We start from the raw sequence: 10621 nt of genomic DNA on the forward strand, positions 1-10621 counted from the left end.
TCAGTAGGGTTTGGTGAAATTAGTGAATGAGTCTTCAAGCCCCGAGGTTAAGGTATTTATTGAGGATTTCTTGGGGGCAGAACAGAAGGAGAAAAACGATTTTTCCTAGCTGCCTGATGATGGCGTGGAAATAAGGGAATATTGATTCTTCTTCAAATCATGGAAAAATTGTTTTCGTCAGTTGTTATTCCTTCGACACCTCATATGCTATGTATGAATAAAGACAGGAGCATGAATCTTGATTTGGGATGGGTGACCTATACCCACTTAGGTGATCAGGAGCTTAATATTGATGTACTTGGTTTGTACTGCTTTGTTATAGGTTGTCCCTTTTTAGACCTAATAAAATTATCTCAATCCACGTTTCATCAAATTTAAAATCTAAAAAGTGTGAAGTTCAAATACAAAATCTAAAAAGTATGAAGTGATTAACTTAAAACAAATGTCAATCTTATTATACTCTCCGATGTTTGGAGCAACTCCCTCAAAAATTGCACATGAGTTGGACATATTACTAAAAATTCTCAGTTGCTATAGATAATATTTTATTTATATAAAGTTTGATTAAATTATAATTTTGATCCTTCTATTTTATCTGATTCATGAAATTAATCATTTTATAATAATTTTGGTCTCTTTTCTCATTTTTTTATTAAAAAATTAATGAAATATTTATTTTTTAAAATATATCTTCATCTATAAAGTTTCATAATATATTTATATAAGATGATTTGTCATGTTTCACAAGAAATTTAACATTTAAAAAATTGAAACATCATTAATTTTAAGTATAAAAATATGATAAATTAAAAATGTTTAAATATAAAATAAAGAGATCATCAAAAATAAACAACACTCTCTTGATGTTGATGTTGGAGTGAGGGAATTCTATTAATAATGGTTCATTTATATAAAAGTTAAAATGTACCACACCAAACCATTATGCGATTATAATGGTTATGATATTTCATCCTGTTACAAAGTCTGTGTAGTCAGAAACAGAGTTCTGGACTCTACTTTAAGTCACATGCCAAGTTATCATAAAAACAAACTTATATACTCAATCTTTTTCTAAAGGATACATACAAAACTAATGTTGGCGCATCTTTGCTTCTCTTATGATCCAACGCCACCATACAATAAAGTTAAAGCTTCTCTTGAAACACACACAAAAAAAACAAACAGATTTTACAACAAAAACAAAACTATTCAAGAATGTAAGTTCTACAAATGGGACACGATCCTTGTTGTAGTAGCCACTTGTCAATGCATTCTAGATGAAAAACGTGACAACATTTTGAAAGTATTCTCACCAATTCTCCATCCTCTAAATCCTGGAAGCAAATGGAGCAGCATGAATCATTGTATAGTTTCATGATTTTGTCGGAGGAGTTGAAAGTATGAAATGGAAGTTTCATAATACAAGTTTGTGACATTCCTTTAACTCCCATGCTCTCATTAATATCTGAAACCACTCCTCCATAGGTTGCTTCTAATGAATTTATCTGTAAATATTTCACCTTTTTTTTAGCAAATGTAAGTGATGACTAATACTATAATTCAACATTTAGTACTAAAAATCTTACATAAGCTTGTGCAACAGTTGGACATATCCATTCCATGAACACTTTTCCATTTAACAAACTTGTCAACAAAGCTACCTGAATTACCATACCAAATTTTTTAGGTCACAGATACCAGACACGATACTAATACTGACACTCTGAACATTATCTAGATATATGTCAGTGCCGTGTTAATGTCAGACGCAGAAATATTGGTGGTACGAGAAATATTACCTTGGAAAAAGGCTGAGCAAGAGAAACAAAAGGCATAAACTCTATGGCTGCAATGGCTCCTGCAATGGCTCCTCTGCAAGCTCCATCAACAAAACCAATTTCTGTAGTTTGTCCTTTGATAGCTCCTCCTATTGTTCCTATTATCGAACCTCCTACAGTTCATAACACACCACTTTCACTCACTTTTTACAATAACATATACTTAATATAAACAAGAGAAACAAAATGTAACATACCTAGTGCTAGAACAAAAACGAATACAGCCAAGAAAATTGTCTCCATAATTTTCATGAATTTGTCCAATGCAGAAGAGGCAATGAGGGTGAAAACCTTGAAAGAAAGAGGTTCCATTGTTGAAGGAATGATAATAGCCATATTGAATTAAGAAGGATGTAGATGTGTTGCCTCAATAACCATTGAATCTCACTCATATTTATACTATTTCAGTTATGAGTTTTGGATAGAAGGATAATAGAGCAATCTTTTACACCTCATTTTTTAATTTATCATGATAACTATTTTTCATATGTCTCAATAAATAACTAGTGTAAAAAGTGATGTCAATGTTTTGATATTATAAGATATTTTTGAGATATCTAACATTGGAGTGATGAGTAATTGGTTACGTGTATCAATTTTGTTGCTTCTGAGAACATTGGAAACTTTGAAAGATAAAAAATTCTCTCAAGTACAAAATCTCATAAATTGTAGCAGCAATTACTGGTTACATAGAATAGAATAGCAAAAATATTTGAACCGCCCTACAATATACATAAAATATATATAGATTGTTTAAAAACAAAACACATCCTTAAATAATAAAGAACTTGTTGTTTTGTCACAATGCTTACCTAAATATAAGCAACTAAAGCGAGTAAAATTACCAAATGGTGCTTCACAAGTGAGCTTGATTTCATAATGATTTTGGATTTGTTCGGTTGTTATAGTTAATTAAATATACTATGTAGTTACTTGAAGAGTGTTGTTAAATAAAGGTTAACTTAGGGTAATGGTTGAATTATGTGTTTATATTTCTTGCTCTTCCTTGTTAGTGGAAGATTGTTTCATAACATAATTGTGATAGATAATAGTTTGACCAAGAGAGACATGTGATAGATAATAGTTTGACCAAGAGAGACATGTAGTAATTTTCTCGATATTCATTATGTCAAAATTATATATATCATCTCTTTCTCCGATGCTTCTTTACTCTATAACTTTGAAATTGTATGAAAGAATAAACAATATTTTTAACATTATAGACTTGGAGTATGTGGGTAAAACATTTTCTGACATCTATTATTCTAATTATTTGGATAATTTAGTGTTTCAGGTCGACCACAAGGCTCGAAAAACAAAGGCCCAATAATGAAAAAGCATAATCTTGAGCGCAAAACATGTAAACTTTTCCTCCATTTAGTTGATAATCCCTCAAAATATCCCGTCAGCAGTCCAATCAATCTGACGACAAACCACAATCCACTCCTTGTCACATATATCTAGTGGCTAACCACTTTTCTTATTTAGAGGAAGAAGCATGCTATTTCTCAAGTATTCAAATCCTTTCTCATTCAAACACCATTTTCATCCTGATACTGACTTAAGCGTTGGAGTGCTAACCTTGCAGGTTAGCCCCCTCTCCACTGCATCAAAAACTCAAAGTCACCTCAACACGCTTTTCCTTTCACTTTGCGATCAACTCTAGTTCCAATACAGACCATTGGCGCCGTCTTTGGGAATCGTCTTCTGATTCATACGACTTTTCACAATCAAATCTTGATTCATTCTAATCTCCTCCGTCAAAAATCCAGATCTCCTCCACTCGAAGTGCAAATCTCCATTTCCTGATCACCTCTCTCGAATTTCATTTCTTTTCCTCCAAATGTGCCATCAGATCTATCAACTACGACATCATCCAAAGCTACTCACTCCACCATCCAACGATAAGCTGCCATCGCCGCTAAGGTTGTCATAAATCTTCCACGTCCTCCTTACGGGACAAATGATCAAGTCCATGTGGCTTATCCTGCATTCCTTCACAGCAAGATCCTGTCCAACTGAGATTAGGACATATAGTTTTTAAACCTCTTTCCATTCCTCATCTTGACTCCAAAATTGTACTCGGACAAACTTTTCGTCAGGCCTCCACCATTGCTTGTGATACCAGGACAAGAGATGTTTCATGGTTTTCAACTGTTGTAGGCTAATCTTAGTGCATTAACAAAACTTTCAGGCAATGGAAGAAAGAATATGCCGAATTGAAGAGAGTCTGCAACACGACAATATGAAGAACAATACCATACGAGAAGGGGTGTCACAAAAGAACAAAGCCTCCATGCCCAAGTGTATGTCAATCTAGGCAGTAACACATCAAGAAGAAGTTCAAAAGTCGACGAGTCACTAACAACATCACATGCACAAGACTCTTTTCTCTGATCTAGAAAGAGGGAGAGGTAGTTATACTCCTCTAAAAGATCACTCTCTGTAACACCCGAGGTCGAAGAGGTCAGAGGGTGGATTTACCACTCGACGTTGAAGAGGATGAATAATGGTCGCCGAATTTGCATATGAATGAGAGGGACCTTGAGGTTGTTCAACGATGAGACTGCATGGTTGAAAGAAGGCTTATAAGGATTGATTGGTACTATCTATACCAACAATATAAATCTTTTTTTTGGTAGCCTAACAAATAAGAACTTCATTGTTAAGGAGGTTTGACTTGGAGTAGTATTTGGATGTGTGAACTTCTGAGAAGTTTCCCGAAAAGCGTGTGAGTAAGGACAAAGTATACTTTAAAGGCCCGTGTTGGTTTGTGGGGTCAGTCGATAATCCTGAAAGCAGTTTGGGGCGTTACACCGTCCTTAGGTGAGAGAAAAATATCAAAAAGATGACGAGTTTCGAAACAAAAGAACAAATCATTTCTGCTTGCATCCTCGATAGTAGGATTACGATAACATTGGAAAAGCTACAAAAGCTCTAGAGTTATGACGAGACCGGGAATCCAAACGAACATGTTGAACATGTAGATGATCGCCTGATTACTATTTAAGATAATTAACATTGTAATGATGGGTAAGTGGATATGTGTGTCAATTTTGTTGGTTGTGAGAACATTGGAAACTTTGAAAGGTAAAATATTCTTCTAGCTCTAATATAAATATGAAAATTAAAAGCCTAAAACAGTGTTACTCAATAGACATATATTTGTAGCACACAAATAATTTTGTGTGTAGTAGAATAATTAGAATTTTATTGATTAAGTATAATATCGCGAGTTTAAATCTGTATTTTTTAATACTTCTACAATTACATCGGATTAACAAAATCAAGTATATATTATTTAAAAATAAAACATATCATTAAAAAAAGTCCATATTTGTGACAATGGTTACATTAACAGTTTTATGTTATAATTGATTTTAATTGCTGATTTGAAATTAGAGAGTCTTATATATTTCTTTAGTGTATCATAATTCTTCTTCAAAATGGTATGTCATTAAACATTCCTTTTTCTTTTTTAGAGGAACATAGTAAATGGAAAATTGGTAATAAGAGGATTATGAGACGATAATTGGAATACAAAATTAAAGATTTGCATATAGTCTCTCGATGTATATTTAATTTATGCAAACTATTAAACTCAACTCAATTATCCAAAATATCAATTGGAACATTCCTGACTTATCCATTTTGGCTCTTCAAATTGTTGAATATATCTTGAAGGTTAACTTGTCATTTGATAATACTACAACTGATAACCTCATTTAGACATAATCTACAATGATGGTCTATCTTTCAAAAATCCGTACGATTGTATCAAGAGGATTCACATTGAGCCATCTTGGACAAAATTCATTTGACATCCTTGCATACCACATGTTAAGTCATTAGTAACTTGGAAGCTAATGCATTACAACAGAAGACAACTTGATTCAAAGGGGAATGCATATGGTTCAACGGTGACATCTCTACAATCATGATGTGGAAATTGTAGACCATTAATTTCTTAGATGCGGACACATCTTACTTTTTTGGTATTGGATAGACCAATTGTTTGACATGAATATTAATAGAATTAGTTTTGAAAGCTTATTTAAATTTGTTGGTAGAAGTTCGAGCTCTCAACAATTGGATTAACTTGTACTGGCATATATAGGAATAACTTAGGAACATTCTTGGGAGTTTTCTCAGTTAAGATTGAAATTTGCACCTCCTTTCAAATTGAATTGCATGAAATCATGCTTGCTATTGGATATGCTAACATGAAGAATTTGAGAAATTTTTGACTTGAAACTAACTCAATGTTGGTCATTCATACATTTTTAATGTAAATATTGTCTCTTGACATACTTTAATTAAATGGAGGAATACTTTACACGTTATATGTTCCTTTAAATTTAAGATATCTCATATTTTCAGAGAGAAAAATACATGTGCAGATAGATTAGTCAATGTAGATTTTTTTTTGTTGATTATGACACTTGGTGGAATTCACTTTCTATTTGTGTTTTTAAAAGTTTTTTAAGAGATAGATTGAACATATTCAAATATCGTTTTTGCTAGCATTTTGATGAGTTAGATTTTATGTTCCCTATGCTTTTTATTCAATAATTTATCTTTATATATATATATATATATATATATATATATATATATATATATATATATATATATATATATATATATATATATATATATATATATATATATATATATATATATATATATATATATATATATATATATATAATATTAAACTTATTTTTAAAAAAAAAATTAAAATAAAAGTATTTGGATTTTATTAGCTTTATATAAATAGATGAACTATTTTTCTTTATGAATTTTAATTGTCATATTTTTTCAAAAAATTGTTAGCATCAAGGTTCACTTTATCCTCGCGAAGATTTCTTGGAGACAATGAATTTTTCATGTTCGAGATCAACATTAAAGAATGTTTCACATAGACTTATTTATTGATATTATTTTAAATAATTATTTTTTTAAGATAAAGTATTTTTGTTATTTTATAAATTTATCACATATATCTAAAATCTTCAGAACTCTCCCATACAGCTCCCACCATCACGTATATGTGTCATTGTCAAGAGCTTACCAATTAAGCAAGTAGAATCATCCATCGTTCACTCGAAACATCACCTAATTAATACATGTCATGCAACTTGCTCACTACACCACTCTACATCACTTACTCTACCCTCAACCAAATTGTAACCTTGTTATAGCTTTCTCAAATTAATTAATGAAGATTAACCTTTTTCTTTATAAAGATAATTACACTTAACTTTTTTTCTTTGCAAAATTAATGTGATTTAACTTGTAGGAGGATAGTAGTATTGCCTAAATTAATTAAAGTTGTGAAATTTAGGATGAGAATGGTTCAAGTCAACGTTTTAAAATTGGTGAACTTGTTATGTTTTAAAGTTAAACTTTATGTAAGATTGTTAGTATTCAATGTAGGAACAATTTCATATCAAATTAATACTAGTATTAAGAATTTTATTGATCCTACCAATAATTCAACTGAGTTGATCCAAATTTTTAAAATAGTTTAAAGCCAACCATTGATTGAGATTTATTGGCAAAAACTTAAGTCAGATCAAATTTATTTAAATAAATAAATTATATATAAGATTTTTTTCAAGTCAAATTATAAAAACGTGATGCAATATTGCTAAAAAAAAATTAAACCATATTTAATCTCCATGATTCTTAAAACTTATCCTTGTATGGATTTACCAATCTAAAACGGTGAATTTTTTAAAACTCAAAATTTGTATTATATAAATTTTATGTTATTATAGTGTTTTGAAATTTATATATATATATATATATATATATATATATATATATATATATATATATATATATATATATATATATATATATATATATATATATATATATATATATATATATATATATATATATATATATATATATATATATATATATATATAAATTTTGAAAATTAAAAATACTTTAACAATAAATATTTTTGATCATTATATACATAATTATTCTTTCAAAAAATATTATATATATATATATATATAATATATATATATATATATATATATATATATATATATATATATATATTTATTTATTTATATATATATATTTTATGAGTCAGGATCAAATGACACCAATGTGTTAAATTTAGTAACATGATACCTCTGATAACTCTTTATTCTATATTCGTATAAAAAAATTCACCGTTGAATTGAAAGTTATTATCATATAGATCACGTCTATAAAATTTCACATTAATAAAAATCATTTAATATATTAAAGAGAATGATAAAATTTATGATTTTCATGAAGTTCTATAATTTGTTAGTTTTTATGTATCTCGTTGACATGTCAAATAATTTTTGTTTGATATTAAATTTTATAGATCTCATTTATATGATAATAGATTTTATTATATGAATATGCATTAAAGAGTTATTGAAGATGTTATGTTACTAAGTTTGACACCTTTGTATCATTTAATAATGACTCATATATTAAATTCATTTCTAGAAGTCATATTTTCCATTCCTTTAACTCAGAATAATAATATTAATTATTATTATATTAAATTTTTTTATTTTGTATTAAATTATAAGCTTACTCATTTTTAATAATTTAAGTATGTTACCTCACATAAACTTTTTTATTTAAATACATTAATATTTATTCCGTTCATAAACCAAAAATAAATGATGATGTAATATGATAGAATTCAGATACAAATCAATCTTCTGGAACATTAAAGCGCTAGTGAACATGTAATGCTATTATTTAAATGTTCAAGTTAGTGAAAAAGTGAAAAGTAATTCGAATGAGAGAATAAATTGAATACTTGCACAAATGCAAGTTAATAGATCTTTATACATAGTTTGAGGGGTTAAGACTGTCCAAACTTGAATGAGCTCCCTGTACGGGCTACAAATCGATTAGATTCTTGTCGCATTACGCGAAAAACCGGCGGGAAAACAAGAACAACAGAGCCGCCACCGTGCGTTATTTATCCCAAAAGAGGGAAAGGAAACGCTCAGAGTAAACCTGAAAAAGACGTGGTCTCGCGACCAAAGAGAATGGGATCGGGAGTCGGTTACGCAAGGGGAAGGTATTAGCACCCCTCACGTCCGTCGTACTCGACGGGATCCACGCTCTAAGAAAGAAAAGGTTGCTAAAACAAACACCACACACACACACTGGCTGAAAGAGACACAAGAAAACAAACAAGACTGAAACTGACTCGGCAGGATATCGCATCCTGGGCCTACTTAGTCTATCAGGCATAGACATCAGAGTCGAAGTAGTTCGGACTGGGGAAACGACACGTGCTCGCTAGGATGTCGCATCCTATGCATACGTATCTTCTTGGACGAAGAAGAATCAAAGCATTCGTAGCTCGGCTGACACGCACACAAAAACAGGCAAAGGCAAACGTGGAGCCCGAATGCCAATCATTGGACTTACATCAGCATCCAAACCAACACACGCACACTGGAACCCAGATGCCACTCGATGGACTTATACCGGCTTCCAAGCACACAACAAGAACAAACAGACAACAAATTGCTAAGGAGTCGGGAACTCGAGCCTAGCAATCGTCAAACAACACACACAAAAAGAAAAAAGGTGCCCGGAGAGACCTCGCACGGTCTCCTGCCTACATACCTCGTCTGGAACGAGGATCAGGGCGATGTAGTTCCCCTACAGAGGGGAGAAAGACTAGCCTAACCAGATAACAGAGGGAGACACAACTAGGGAGACTACGACTCGAGCCTAGATGTTATCATGCAAAATCATCCCTAAGTTAAGGTTTCTAGCTAACTGGCACAGTGAGCCAGCCTATCCTAATCATGACTTGCACAGGAAGCAAGCCACACACACACTTAACTTGCACAGGAAGCAAGCCAAGCAAAACCTAACTTGCACAGGAAGCAAGTCTAAACTAACCCTAACTTGCACAGGAAGCAAGTCAAACAAACATACAAGCACAGGTAGCACACACTATACACAAGCAAGGGGCTCAAACAAGGCTAGGTTTTAGTCGAGGGGTCATATCAACCTCAACAAACAAACCTCTGGAACTGGGTTAATGGTGCTCTTAACCTTGACATTGAGAGCCAAGGTGAAGCAGATGAAAGGTGAGTGAAGATAAGACTTCACAGCTCTTATCCCTGGCCTGGGAGAGCTTAAGACAAGAATGTGTGGGTTCAGAAAGTGGGAACCCTTCTACACATTTAAAACTGACTCAACTGTACAATTGTACAAGATCTTGGGTTTGTATCTGCAATGCATCAACACAGTGGTGTGAGCAAAGCAGATGACACACAGAATAGCAGGGGATAGGTTGCATATCCCTTGGATTCTGCCAATTGCCTCTTCACTTAGGAGGTCTTTGACTCTATACAAGGACAAATGTAAACAGTCACAAACATTGCCTCTTAAGGAGGACTTCAGACAGTTGCCTGGCCAAGTAACAGGCCAGGTCTTCCAGACTACATGGAGTAAGGAATTATACCTCAATGCAAATTTCTTATCAAGCAAAGCAAAGCAAAGTTCACAAGGAACTAAAAGCAACTAAAGTACCTGAAATCAGTCAAGCACAGTTAGTATATCAGACACAAAGTTAGAACAAACAACATAAACCAAACAGATAATACAGTCAATCAGTTGTGCAAAGCACAAGCTCAAAGCAAGTGAGCTAAACAACCTACAAAACACACAAGTTAGTCTCAAGCAACTGGTATTAATCTCTTTGAAGCATTTGTTGCTTAACCTGAAACAACAAGCTTAAACAT

The 10621-nt window shown here is 32.0% G+C and overlaps 1 protein-coding gene across 2 annotated transcripts; it reads right to left on the minus strand.

Moving 5' to 3' along the window:
- Positions 1-886: 886 nt before the first annotated feature.
- LOC127117654 (NEP1-interacting protein 2) lies at positions 887-2327 on the minus strand. 2 transcript variants are annotated; one of them, XM_051047740.1, is made up of 5 exons: positions 2036-2323; positions 1800-1951; positions 1587-1661; positions 1424-1505; positions 1224-1334 (listed from the first exon to the last, which is right to left on the minus strand). In XM_051047740.1, coding segments are annotated over exons 1-5 (450 nt in total). In that variant the 5' UTR covers positions 2175-2323; the 3' UTR covers positions 1224-1332. The 2 variants fall into 2 exon arrangements, with proteins under 2 accessions (XP_050903696.1, XP_050903697.1); XM_051047739.1 differs by having other exon boundaries at positions 887-1505; positions 2036-2327.
- Between the last annotated feature and the right edge of the window lie 8294 nt (positions 2328-10621).

The sequence above is a fragment of the Lathyrus oleraceus genome, chromosome 2 (assembly GCF_024323335.1).
Source record: "Lathyrus oleraceus cultivar Zhongwan6 chromosome 2, CAAS_Psat_ZW6_1.0, whole genome shotgun sequence".
NCBI lineage: Eukaryota > Viridiplantae > Streptophyta > Magnoliopsida > Fabales > Fabaceae > Lathyrus > Lathyrus oleraceus.

Coding starts and splice junctions, on each gene's coding strand:
- LOC127117654 (XM_051047739.1), bottom strand. CDS start 2,174: ATGGCTATTATCATTCCTTCAACAATGGAACCTCTTTCTTTCAAGGTT. Junction 1,662..1,799: donor TTGCTCAGCCTTTTTCCAAG/GTAATATTTCTC, acceptor ATGGTAATTCAG/GTAGCTTTGTTGACAAGTTT. Junction 1,506..1,586: donor CAACTGTTGCACAAGCTTAT/GTAAGATTTTTA, acceptor AAATATTTACAG/ATAAATTCATTAGAAGCAAC.